This window comes from Onychostoma macrolepis, chromosome 07 (genome assembly GCF_012432095.1).
Source record: "Onychostoma macrolepis isolate SWU-2019 chromosome 07, ASM1243209v1, whole genome shotgun sequence".
Taxonomy (NCBI): domain Eukaryota; kingdom Metazoa; phylum Chordata; class Actinopteri; order Cypriniformes; family Cyprinidae; genus Onychostoma; species Onychostoma macrolepis.
This window is the reverse complement of record NC_081161.1, coordinates 28,144,369-28,158,521: the sequence shown is the minus strand read 5'-3', so window position 1 is coordinate 28,158,521 and position 14,153 is coordinate 28,144,369. Positions and strand designations below refer to the sequence as shown.

Sequence of the window (14,153 nt, the reverse complement as noted above, 5' to 3'; positions counted from 1 at the left end):
AGATTTAATCTCTGCTTAAATAAAGGTTAATCTTTTACAAGTGTAGCCTGGCCAGGGTGGCAGTAGAGAACACAAACATCATATCCTGTCAGATTTCATTACATACATTTACTTTGAGTGTTTATGAACAGTGGATGGCTTATATCACCTGAGTGGCCTTAGACTGTAAAAAATAGTCAAGTGAACTGATTGAATGACCTCAGAAGTCATTTACATGAGGGATGTGAAGAAACCAATAAATAATCCCTCAGAGATACTGCAGGAACTTGATTCCTGAGCACATTTAATGGAAGTGACTTTAAAGTTTATGCCATGGACCTTAATGCAGATTAATGCTGCTTTCTTCTCCTGCCAGCAACCTGCCCCACTCTAAAAGATTGAGGATGTGCCAATGCTGACTTCACCATTTAGACTTCCTGAGTGAGATAGAGAGCAATAAACATGAGCAGTATAAAAGTAAAATTGAGAATGTTTTTAATGACAATGTTGCTTTAAATAGCACTGGGCCCCTATAAGAGGTTTTCATTGTCTGTACTCATTTGAGCTGTAGCACAGCTGCAGGAATTCCCCGTGTGACCTTTCCTTCGTTCATTTATTTTTATTTTTTCTCTTTTCTTTGATCTTTTATCTGTGTCTGTAATCCATGATGGACAGCATACAAGTGCTGTCTTGTGGAAAAGGTGGCTTTACTGAATGTTTTTGAGATTCCTGATGATATGCTGCTAAACTATGTGAACGTCACGTGTTGGAGCACCCTTCAATGTATTCAGGGTCAGTGCTAACACTGACAGATGAGATCTGTCTGAATGAATGCAGTAGCTCAGTGACCGGTCCTCAGGGAACAGACACGGGCTCTCCTTCCTCCACTGATACTATCATCTTATTATAGATGTCCTTTTCAGCTGACAATTGCACTTTTCCCTCAGGCCTCTGTATTCAAATAGATCAGTTTGAATCATGGCCAACCAAGGAATTGACTTTCTTTTGCTTTATAAACTGATTTGGCAACAATATAGTAATGGTTTGGTTAGAAGAAATTTTTTATTTGAATTTTGAGGATGAGAGTTTCATCAAAAATATAAATTTGTCATCCTGTTTCACCTGGTTTACACTACCATTGAAAAGTTCAGGGTGGGTAAGATTTGTTTAATGTTTCTTATGCTCACCAATGCTGCATTTATTTGACCAAAAATACAGCAAAAATTTACTTTTTTATAATATTATATTATGTACAATGTAATTTTATAACATAATAATAAACTTTTTTTCTGTTTCAATACTCAGTTTATTCCTGTAATGCCAAAGCTGTATTTTCAGCAGCCATTACTGCAGTCTTCAATGTCACATGATCCTTCAGAAATCATTCTAATATGCTGATTTGATTATTTAAATATATATCAGCACCACTGTTGATCAATTGAACACATCTTTGCTGAATTGATGTTTTAAAAAAAATCTTACTTTCGAACTGTAGTGTATATAACGATTGATTATATTTGTAGTTGTTGGAGTTGTGACACATGTTTGAATTTAGTTTATCAGTCTCATAAAAAGGTATAATCCCAAAATATTCTGTTCTCTGCCAGGCTTTTGTTAGCCTGGAACAGTCCCCACATTTATCATTCCCTCATTCCATATGACAGGGGAAAACTGGAAACCTGATCCAACCTCACCATGTATTCATTATTTTAATACATTCAAAAAGCAAAGTGAAAAGAGAACTGATGCTGTGCATCAGTAAGTAGGCTGTAAATATCACCGGTAATTATATCTCAGCGCTGAAGAGTTTGTTGATGTTTCTGGAACATTCCTTAGTAAATATGCTATTGTTTCATTCCAGCAAAGCTTTTTTTTCCCATCTGTTCTGATGTGGCTATGATGGCATGATAATGCGTGCATGATCAGTATGCATGATGACATGCTAGGAAACAGACGAAAACAGCTCTCAAATGGCATAAAAGACTTCTCTGGTCTGTTTTTACAGTGTTGTTTTTTTGCTCTTTTGTTATGGGGCATACAACTCATTTCATTCACACTGACAGAAGGCTTTTATTGTGGTTCTTGGGGCACATGACAGAAAATTGTCTGCTAGGTTATGTAACCTTTAAAAACTTAATTGTTAAATGACAATTTATGCGTATGCATAGTTTAAAGTTGGCAAGTAATTCACCCTATCTATTTTCTAAATGTTATTTATGATATTGATCTTACAATATATCCATACATGTTTCAATTTTTTGCTTTTTTTTTTTTAAATGTCACAATTGTTAATCAAAATGTCATAACTTGATCTTCCGGTGAAACAAGAGACTTTCCTCTGGTGACGTATGCTAAAGTTTTCCAAACATTTTGTTTACAACATTCGACTACAAGCTCGCATTCAGATCTGTCTCCACCAGTCAACAAATGAAGAATATCAAATCTCCACCCTACATTATTTTTTGGGTTGTGAATTTAAGGAATAGTCAAATAGTACAAATACTATACAAATACTGTATTGACAACATCTGTATCAATAGAAATATATATAAAATTATGTTTAAAAAGTTTTATTCAGTAATCATAAATGACTGCAAAAGCGTTTTTTGGTCAGTAGGACTGGGAACTCTGGTTTAGTCAGTGAAATGTGTGTAATTTATGGTGCTATCTCTGATTGTATAGTCTTTTCAATCTCTACAGGAAGCCATGCCGGGATGCATCCATACAGTACTGCTGCTGGCCGACAGAGATCTGGCTCTACGTATGGAGAAAACCACTGCTATACAGGTAACACACGAATATTACCCATCACCTGTAACTGCCCTGACTTTACAGCCACAGTAAAACTCAATAACAACAGAAGTCAACATCTGTGTTATGTGCCACATGGTGAGGGCTGGAGGATGGAAAATACAAACATAAATCCATAGTTTACACTATAGGAAAGGAAATGGAGGTCAGTTTTGACCTTTATGTCCTGGAGAACAATGTCAGTTTACTTAAGGTTTCAACTTAGTGCTAAAGGAAAAGAGAAAAACACCTCTAATAAAATGTAGCTGAATGATTTTGTTCCAGAGCAGTAACCCCCTTATAGAAACAAACTGCATCCAATAGCACTGACAAGAATCTGGCTTTCAGATAGTTACTCTCCACTCTCTGAGAAATAGATGACTATTTTAAAGCACAAGTGTCTGTACTGAGTCGTTGCTTGTGCATGACACAAATGAGACTGCCAGAGATAGACTCTTGTAGCTATGTAGGAAAGTGCTTCAGTTGAGAATGTCATAACAGCTGGATAGATAATGTAGCCTAGACATCTATCTAAGCTATTAGAACAGCCATTGTGGCATCTGAAGTGTTTATGATAGCACTGCAACCCATATTTGGCCCCTTTAATGCAGAAGCTAAACCTGATGACTGTTGTGTTCTTTTGGCATCTGTCAGGTGGAGTTGTTGACATCGCTCAAGTCTCTCTATAAGCATGTGGACATCGCTCAACTCCCCACGGAGTTTGAAGGCACTTTCCCTTATTCCCACAGCAGCTGGATCTGTTTCAGAATGGTGAGAAAATTATCATCTTCATTATTCCCAAGACTAAAGGCTGGAATATGCTACATGTCTTTTACCCTGAATCCACCGGATATAAAATATGTTTTAATTTTCTTGCCAATTTAGGACATATTGTTTTCTGTATTATATTTGTCATGCACCTCCTAAAATAGAGGCACGTGTTTTGCGTATGTAAGGAACAACTTTCTGTTGTGTTAGGAATGACTTGAAAGTTCAGTTTTGTAGATTGTTTTCCAGCCTTAATATGGATTAATACAGAAATGCAGCAAAAGAGGCAAAGCAGCTATAATGAAAATGTATTAAAATGATCACTCTACCAAGGAGCATTTTTATATTTGCCATTTAACTTTTAAATTATAAGATAAAATTAATTTGATGTGCAGTCACATATGTTGTACCACATCTAACAACAGTTTTTAATAATCTGGAATAAACTTTTTTTGTTCCTCTATTTCTTTCTGTTATATTTCAGAGGCTGGAGCAGCTGACCAGCCACTGTGAGAATGCTGTGAACCTGCTTCAGAACACCATCAGCAAACTGGAGTCCACAGTGCTGCCACCTACAGCAGAGGTACTGCAACAGTCAATGCAATACTTTTCTAAAAGCAGCTCAGCTGAGCAGTCTCACAGAAATCGCTTTGTCCAGAACGAGAGTGCTGTATATGTATATATTTTGGCAGACTAAAGCGGCTTGTATTAAAGGTATAACTTTTTGTCAGTTCTTGCATTCCCTATGTACCTAACCCAAGGTGTTTCTATGCTCTGTTGTTTGAGGAATATATATTGTGATCCACTGTGATCTACCTCAGGAGGGTATCACCATGGCACTAAAATCTTCTATTCCGAGTCTGAGAGACTTCTATTCTATTTCCATTAAATAAAGAGCAGTGGCACTGGTGTCCAGTTACGGTGATTTAAAGACTGTTCTATTTAGGAGAGATGTCTAGTTTTGAAAAATAGCCTTCAGTTTGTGTGTGGTTGGGGTTAGTGTCAAGGCTTTGACTGAGTTGACCTCTGGCTGTCAGTGGAGGTCACGAAGGACCTTTTTATCCACAGGCTTCTGCGGAAAAACAGGGCCTCAGGAGAAATAATGATCTCCCAGAGGAGTGTTTATCTGAAGCCATCTTTAAAATCACTTACCAAAGGTTTTTTTGAAGAGTAGAATGGAGAGGCAGAAAGGGTCCGGTGGTTGAGGGTATGGATTTCTGCTTGACTTTGTCCTGAATGCTAAAACAGCCCCTCTTGTGGATGAAGTGATGCTTAGATGGTAATAGAATAGAAGACTAAAACAAGTCTTGGCCTGTCCTCTCATTTCTCAGCCGTTTCTCCTTTCTCTTCTGTCCCTCCATTAATCTGAATGTGTCCCCTCCGTCTTTTTCCATGTCTTTTCACTATGATTGTGAGATATTTTCTCCCTGTATTTTCACATAAACCTCACATACGTTCAGTTTTTCATCCATTTAATAATTTATTATACAGTGGACTGCTTTAATTTATTTTAAAGCAGTACTGTAAACAAAACTGCAAATTGGCTTTAAACACAAAAACATCCACTGACATTTGTAATTCATGTAATTGCTCTACAGTTTCATCCCACTTCACACACACTAATTAGGGTGTAGACGTAAGACAGTAATTATGAGCTTTTTATCACTTTGAGTACTTTTTCAAATTCACTTTAAAAAGGCTTTAGTTAAGGTTCCTGTGGTTATTGAGTATAATATAACCTTTTCTTGTTAGCGCCTTATAGACTTGGCGTAGTGTGGTCAGACCACCGTCTGCATCATTGGGTAGGTATTATGGATGCTTTTCTGGGTGGTACACACACAAATAGCCTCATACACCCCAAAAAAAGTATTACACCACAAACACTATTACAGACAATTTTTTTGTGTCTTTAGATTTTAATGAAGATGACATTTTGCTAATTTATGACCCTTGTTTACTAACGAGAACCACTTTCAGAAGTGGTTTCAGTACATTTGTCAGAGAATTTTCAAAAACATAAACGTGTGCCAAGTAATGTGAACCGTTTTAAACATTTTACACCTGAAAAGATTTTTAAAAAAAAATAGTATCAATACTTGTGATGACTATGTTTAAAATCATGTACACTACCGTTCAAATTCATTATGTTTTTTGTTGTTGTTGTTTTAAAGAAATTATTCAGCAAGGATGCATTAAATTGATCAAGTGACAACGCAGTTTAATTTGTTATAATAAAATCTAATAAATACTGTTTTTTTTTTTAACTTTCTATTCATTTAAAGAATCCTGAAGAAAAAATGTATCTTGGTTTCTGCAAAAATATTACTGTTTTCAACATTGATAAGTAATAATAAGAAATGATTCTCAAGCACCAAATTAGCATATTAAAAATTATTTCTGAAGGATTATGTGACACTAAAGACTGGAAATTTCAGCTTTGCCATCACAGGAATAAATTACATTTTAAAAAATATTTTAAAATAGAAAACTGTAGTTTAAAATTGTAATAATATTTCACAATAATACCAATCCCTAACTTTTGAATGGTAGTGTACACTCACACAAGATGACTCCAGTCCAGTCATATTAGTGGCCTAGAAAACCTGTTTTTTTGTTAACGTAGAGTGGGTCACCCCTTCATTGGTTCTGTCGTGTTGAAATCAGATGACCAGCCAACTTATGCTTATTGACAAATACACCTGTGTGCATTTCTACAGAATATTTTGGTAACTTTTGCTCTATCATTATACTGTATCTACACCAGTATATGAAGTGCAAGACAAGTGTTGTTAAGAGAGACTAAAAATGCGCGCACACACACCCGAAGGTGTGGCAGTTGCGTGTATTACACATTGTACTGTAGCTTAAGCTCATTTGATCATTTAATGAGTACAAACATGAGCTGGTATTAGATGAAGGAGGTGTAGATATCATTTAATTAATAATAATGCCTGTGTACGTGAGAGTGTGTACAGGTAATGTGTGCTGCTCCAGAAACCGCAGGTGTTACTCTCCATGCCGATGGAGTTTTTGAGACAGGGACATAATGATGGGGTGTGTGTTTGTGCTGGAGAATGGACAGATATTACTCAGTGAGAACAGTAGATGTATATGTATATGTAATAATAAGGTGTATGGGAATGTGTTGAGCTGTAGAGTGTCTGTGTTTTATAGTAATGAATGTGTGTTTGCAGGAGGCACAGATCTTATTGTGCAAGTACAGAGAGTTGATGAGGACTGTTCTGGAGGACAGCAGGTTGGTGCGGCTACAGCTGGAGGGAGGAGCCGCTCTGTCCCGTTTGCGAAAAGAGGAGACCAGTGTCAGTCTGACAGAGGACTACAGGTGAGAAAATATCGTACAGACAACACCTTTAACCTACTGCACACATCACAAAAGTTAGGCAACTTAAGGCTGGAATACACTACACGACTTTTAAAATCTGAACAGATACACTTACTTACTTACACATACACTTACCGACTTTGTAAATACTATGGTGACAAAAGAAAACTGGGCATCATACACCGTTCTGAGTGGGTCGCGGAGTGTACGGTCAAAAAAAAAAACGACATCAACTACAAAAAACGTAATTCTTAATGTTTTTCTGATGCGAGACTTTTATTTTAAAAGACGTGCATGAAAGCTGTTGATACTTCTGTCAGATGCAGTTTAAGTAAAGAGTGGCTGAGAAAAACGCGCTGTCCCGATTCAGGCTATCTGGTCAGATGAGATGTTGACAGGCTTAATGTCAGTGTCATTATTCTGTCCTTATTTTCTTAACATGAAATAAAAAGTCTCTCACCTCAGAAAAACGAACTATCCAGTCTTGTCAGACGTTATACTGTGCTCGTAGCACGCACTCTTATATAGAACGCGTGAACGTGGCGCCGTGCTGTGTATTAGTGCTGGGCGGTATACCGGTTCATACCGAATACCGGTGTATATTTTTCTTATGATATGAATTTTTAAAATACCGCAATACCGGTGTTATTTAAATAACGTTCGGAACGCGACTGTTTGAGAGGGGTCTCTTTTCACTATTGCATTGTGGCAAGAACACAGCTGTATGTGTTACTAAGCGTGTTCTGAAGCTGTAGAACTAGTTGAACGTGATGACACAGAAGAACTCATCCACAATATCCACCGCGCCGCCACCAGCTCCGCGTCTCACACACGGCGTGACTTTAGCACTATATTTAGCAACTTTCAGACCCTTTTAGCGGCTTTTTTCCATAGAATATACAAACTGACAAACCTAGCGAATGTTTTGGATAAACCTTAGCTATGGTTCAGTTGGAAGATGTCGCCAGTGCTGCCCGCGAGCGAGATCTGACTCCCAGCGCAGCGTCGCGTCTCTCTGCGTCTGTTCTGTGCAGCGGCGGCAGAGAAGCACCGCATTCATTTGGCCGTACGCGACTGTTTGGAATTATAAATATGAGCATAGTTCGTCTGTTAATATTATGCACTTTTTTTTATTTACTCAGACGCAGGCAGTGCGCTGCATGAGACAAAAAAGTAATATAGCCAAAACCACCGCATAGCCGCTCTTTAGTATAACGTTAGATGCATGTTGATTTTATCAGACGATGTCGCGATTATAAATGAGAATGACTCCTGGTTAACATGTATTAATGGGTCGTGTTTAGTCACTATTTAGTGTGGAATTTTTCTACAATATTCGCTCATCATGACAGTAAAATAGGGCATTCTAAGTCAATCTACTGCAGTTTTTCCTCTCTCAATCAGTAGAAAATGTGGTTAACACCCGATCATGCATGAAAAAAATAAATACAGTCATATACCGTGAAACCGGTATAATTCTGAAAAATACCGTGATATACATTTTTGGTCATACTGCCCAGCACTACTGTGTATCAATTCACTAAAGCGCAGAAACTACGAACATGCAACGCGTGAAATATAACTGGTACTGCCTGTATTAGCTGAGAAGGATTTGCATGAAGGTATCATATTCATTCTATTCAGGAGCATGTTCCACGTTTCATTAACAGTTCATGTTAGTATTGTATATTCACCATAGTAACTGTTGTTTCCATAACCCAAAAATACAATGTTATTTTCACTTTATGTCATTTTGTGTATGTTTAAATGACTGTGGTGGCTCAAATCAACTTAATTGTATTAACAAAAACTAGATTGGTCCTGCTATTTATTAGCCTTAACTTATAGGCTGTTTATTCGGTATTGATCATATTCTTAAGTCTTAACTTAATTTTTGTGAAATAAATTGGCTTTGTTTTTTTGTTTTTTTAACACATACACACACACACACACACATATATATATATATATATATATATATATATATATATAGTATACAGTATATAGATGGTAAGTGGGTCGCGGCTTGATGACCATGGGAAAACGTGGGTCCCAAGGCCAAACCAGTTGAGAACCACTGGTGTAGTGTATTCTAGGCTTTAATTATACCATCTCCTAAGATACCTTGTTTTGAGAGAATGAGAATGAGCTTTATTGCCAGGTATGTTTACACATACAAGGAATTTGTTATAGTGACAGAAGCTCCACAGTGCAACAGAATGACAGCGACAGGACACAGATAATAAAAAGAATAATATACAATATACAAATATACACTGATGGTGTTAAAAGCGGAGCTGAAGTCTACAAACAGGATCCTCACATAAGTCCCTGGTCTGTCGAGATGTTGCAGGATGTAGTGCAGTCCCATGTTGACTGCATCATTCATAGACCTGTTTGCTCTGTAGGCACACTGCAGGGGGTCCAGTAAGGGTCCAGTGACGTCCTTCAGATAAGCCAAAACCAGTCTTACAAATGATTTCATGGCCATAGACATTAGAGCCACAGGTCTGTAGTCATTAAGTCCAGTAATTTTAGGTTTATTTGGGACGGGGATGATGGTGGAGCGTTTGAAGCATGAGGGGACTTCGCACAGCTCCAGTGATCTGTTGAAGATCTGTGTGAAGATGGGGGCCAACTGGTCAGCGCAGGTTTTCAGACAGGCTGGTGTCACACCGTGTGGGCCTGGTGCCTTCCTTCTCTTGTTCTTTCTGAAGACCTGGCGCACATCATCTTCACTGATCTGCAGTGCAGGAGGGTGGTTGGGGGTGATTTGCAGGAGGTGAGAATGGTGTTTTTTCAAACCTGCAGTAGAACTCATTCAGATCGTCTGCCAGTTGTTGATTTTCCACAATGCTGGGGGATGGTGTCTTGTAATTGGTGATGTCTTTCAGATCTTTCCACACTGAAGCAGGATCACTGGAAGAGAACACTTTCCAGAATAATTCCTCTTTGCCACTCTGTTCTCATTTTCCAGGGTGTATTTGGCCTGTTTATACAACAATCTGTCCCCATTCCTGCGAGCATCTTCTTTGGCCTGACGGAGCTGTCTGAGTTTTGCAGTAAACCATGGTTTGTCATTGTTGTAGGTTAAATGAGACCTGGTAAGAATGCACATATCCTCACAGAAACTGATATATGATGTTACAGTCTCGGTGAGCTCGTCCAGATCGGTGGCAGCAGCTTCAAAAACAGTCCAATCAGTGAGAAAGAAACAGGCTTGTAAATCCTGCTCTGCTTCATTAGTCCATCTTTTTACAATCCTTAATACAAGTTTAGCTGATTTCAGTTTCTGCCTGTAGGTTGGTATGAGATGAACTAAATAGTGATCAGAGAGCCCCAAAGCTGTAATATAATAAGAGTAATATGCATTCTTTATTGCTGTGTAACAGTGATCCAGTATATTACTGTCTCTGGTGGGACATGTGATGTGCTGTCTGTATTTTGGCAGTTCACGGGAGAGATTTGCTTTATTAAAGTCCCCGAGAATGATTAAAACAGAGTCCGGGTGCTGTTGTTCTGTCTCTGTGGTCTGATCAGCCAGTTTCTGTAAAGCTGAGCTCATGTGCGCTTGCGGAGGAATGTAAACACTCATCAGAATGAACGAGCAAAACTCCCGTGGCGAATAGAACGGCTTACAGTTAATGAAGAGCGCTTCTAGGTCGGGACAGCACATCTTCTTTAACACAGTTACATCTATACACCACCTTTCGTTGATGTAAAAGCATGTCCCTCCTCCACGCAATTTCCCCGCTGATTCTGCGTTGCGATCCGCTCTAAACAGCTGAAAGCCCGGCAGATGTAGTGTGCTGTCCGGAATGGCTCATTCAGCCAGGTTTCCGTGAAACACAGCAGCAGAGTTTGAAAAATTGTATTTGTCCGGGAGAGCAGAAGGAGTTTGTCCGTTTTGTTGGGTAGAGAGCGGAGATTCGCCAGATGGATGCTAGGCAACAGTGTCCGAAATCTGCGCTGTCTGAGCTTCACGAGCATGCCGGCCTGCTTCCCCCTTCTGCGCGTCCTGAAGCGTTTGACCAGCGCTGCTGCTCCGCCAACTACAACGTTCGGCAAAACGTCCGAATAATCGAAATCCGGTAAAAGGTTTTGTGGTGTGTTCTGCCGAATGTTCAGCAGTTCATCCCTGGTAAAACTGATCGTGCTTGAGAAACAAAAAACAGGAAAAACTAACAAAAACAGTACAATCACTGGAGAGCTAAGCACTGTGGCTGCCATATGCGGCACCATCTTAGATGATTTTGGTCAAAAGCAACATGACAAAAGGCAATCCCAGAATATACTCCAGCAAGCTCACTGAAAAAATATGTACAATAAATGCAAGAGGACTGCTTATTATACAAGTACCAGTCAAAATTTTGTGTGGGAGTCTCTTATGCTCATCAATGCTGCATTTATTTGATCAGAAATACAATAAAAACAGTAAGATTGTAAAATAATATTTACTTTTTTTTTTTTTTATTCCAGGGATTGCAAAGCTGAATTTTAAGCAGCCGTTACTTCTGTCCTAAGTGTTTCATGATCGTTCAAAAATTATTCTAATATGCTGATTTTGTGCTCTAGAATCATTTCTTATCAATGTTGAAAACAGTTGTTCTGCTTACATTTTTCCTGAAAACTGATATATTTTTGATGAAAAAAAATAAAAGTGTAAAAGTCTTCGCTGTCAGTTTTTGGTAACACTTTATATTGATAGTCAACCTTTAGACATTCTACTAACAGTAAGTAACTTTGCAACTACATGTCAACTAGCAGTCATTAGAATATTAGTAGACTGTCTGCTTAATATCTTCTAACACTTTATTTTGATGGGTCCACAACATACAACATACTGAGTATGAGAAACTTTGCAAGTATATAGACCTATTCGGACGGGACTAGTTTTACAGGGGGTCGTTACAGAAATGTGTGTTTCACAGACGTACTTGGTGATTTTAATCCCGTCCGAATCTGCCATGTCTGTGTTTTTCTCACACAACCTCTGTAATAATTCCAGAGCAAATTACCTACTGTTTTTCAGCAAACTCAGTGATCCTCTGAGAAAACTAATCCCGTCCGAATGCGATCTCTGTGATTGCCGGTGAGATTTGTTTTCACAACGCATTTCCTTGTGTGTTTTGGCCAACGTGAATTACCGTAGACGCTCTTACCGCGCTCATGTTTGATATATTTGCCTTCCGGCAAGGAAAAAATAAGTAAATAAATTAAAAACAATAATAAAATCAAGAGTCAGATCACATAAACCATTCAGACTGGCTATTGTAATATCTGCGTAAGGTAAAATTACTCGCGTTCATTTCTGCACTCAATTACATAATGTTTTAATTACATATGCACCTTTATGAAAATTAAACACGGGTTTACTACAAATAAATAACTAAAGTAAAACTAAAGCAACCACACATTAACATGGTTTTGCTATACTTCACCATGGTATTTTTAGTAAAACTGTTATACTAATGGTAATCAATCCGAATGACACGCAATGCACGCATACAGAGCGCGTGACCTCTGAAACGCCCAGATGTACAAAACAGCCCCTCCCACCTCTGTAATAAACACAGAGATGTTAGTCCCGTCCGAATTGGTACATGAAAATCACAGACGTCAGGTGATAAGAATCGAAACTCAAACGTAGTTTAGAAAACTAGTCCCGTCCGAATAGGGCTTATGTCAGCTTTTTATTAAGGAGTGACTATAAATGACTGTGTTACGCAAAGTTTGAATGTGATATGCATACTCGTTATAAAAGTCCTTTTTATATATAGAAATCAATTGTAAATTGATTCATGTGAGTTCCTGCCAACGTAGAACATTACAAATGAGCCACCAATGACGTACCAGTAAGGATGCTGCCTAAATAGCTTCACTAGGTTTTGGAACTAAATTGTACAATTACGAGAGACACGAGAATGACAAATAAGAGAGGGATAATGAGAGACAAAAAAAGTGTTGAGAGCGTGGGAGAGCATGTTCAGACCTCTGACGATCAGGGCTGGGTTCAGCTCGAGGTTGAGGGAGTGTGAATGTTATTTCCCACAGCCGAGCCAAGAGAAATGTCTTTATCTGAACACAATCATTTCATCCTGAAATATACACATGTAATCTCAGAGCTAAACAGACACCAGTATGCGCATTTGTCTGTCTCTGATAACATAGTATGGTTTGGATGCAGCAGAGCTCTGGTGCTGCTTCCTGTTTGACTTTCTTAAAACACACAGGCATGTCTGCACTGGCTTACTGAAGCACACTTTCAAAGCCTCCTGCTCAGACACTAACACTCAAGCTTGGTGTTTGTGAGGGTCTCTGCTGATAAAGACCCGGTGGGTTGCTCATTGAAACTGAGGGTTTGAATTTAGGTTTCCCACAGTCTTCATCATCTTAATAAACATGCAAGGAGCAGGCATCTAAGCCAGCCTCTCTGTAATCTGATTTACTGTCGGCCTTGTCATCTCCTTCCCTTTTGTGCCTTTCTTATTAGGTGAAATTATAGTTTAAATGCTCTGCATGTACTTCAGGTTGCTCATTTGCTGTCGACGAATGCCAAAATGAAACCTTAGCTGTCTGAGCTGCTCACACACAAACGCATCACCTAGATGCTGACAGACACACAAAGGGCTCAATCTCACAGGTGTGACTGAGTCTAAAGTGCTTGACAATAGTGAACAAATCTGACCCTTTTTTCTGCCTTTTTCAGTTCATGACACCGACTTCTTCCCTCACACATAATCCCTCTCAGTCTAGACTTTGTCTTTTTAACACTTCCTTTGGATCCTAAAGGTGAACTATGACCCCTTGCTTTTTTTTACTGACTGGAATGATTATGCTATTACCGGTACTCACCGGTGGTCCTATAACCTGCTGATTTTTGTTTAAAATATGCATAAATAGGAAATTTTATCTTGTTTATCCCTCTATTTCTCTTCTCTATGGTTCTTGTCAAACAGCATTATATATAGCACTAATAGTAATAATAATAATAATCAAAATAATTGTCACCATTAATCTATAGGGTATTCTATAGTCTTTGGTTTAAACCTTCTTGTCTTCAAGGCGAGCGCGGCTCATGGTTGCTTAGCAACGGCAAACACCACGAGAGCGCAAGCTCCGGTGCGCTATGAAAGAAGAGAAAGCGGTAAAGCTCGCGTTTCCATGCATTTTAGATGCGAATTGTGAACGCTCCATGTTTTTAAATTGTATGTATTCTGCCACATATTGATGTCTCTGGGCTAAGACCCAGGTATCCATTCACCCTAGAGCC

General features: G+C 38.6%; 1 protein-coding gene across 1 annotated transcript in view; it reads left to right on the top strand.

Moving 5' to 3' along the window:
• Positions 1 to 14,153, top strand: part of plekhg4 (pleckstrin homology domain containing, family G (with RhoGef domain) member 4) — a 91,549-nt gene that overhangs the window by 48,367 nt on the left and 29,029 nt on the right. Inside the window, 4 exon segments of the mRNA XM_058781663.1 lie at positions 2,680 to 2,766; positions 3,424 to 3,540; positions 4,022 to 4,120; positions 6,732 to 6,880. Coding sequence (XP_058637646.1) covers positions 2,680 to 2,766; positions 3,424 to 3,540; positions 4,022 to 4,120; positions 6,732 to 6,880 — 452 coding nt within the window.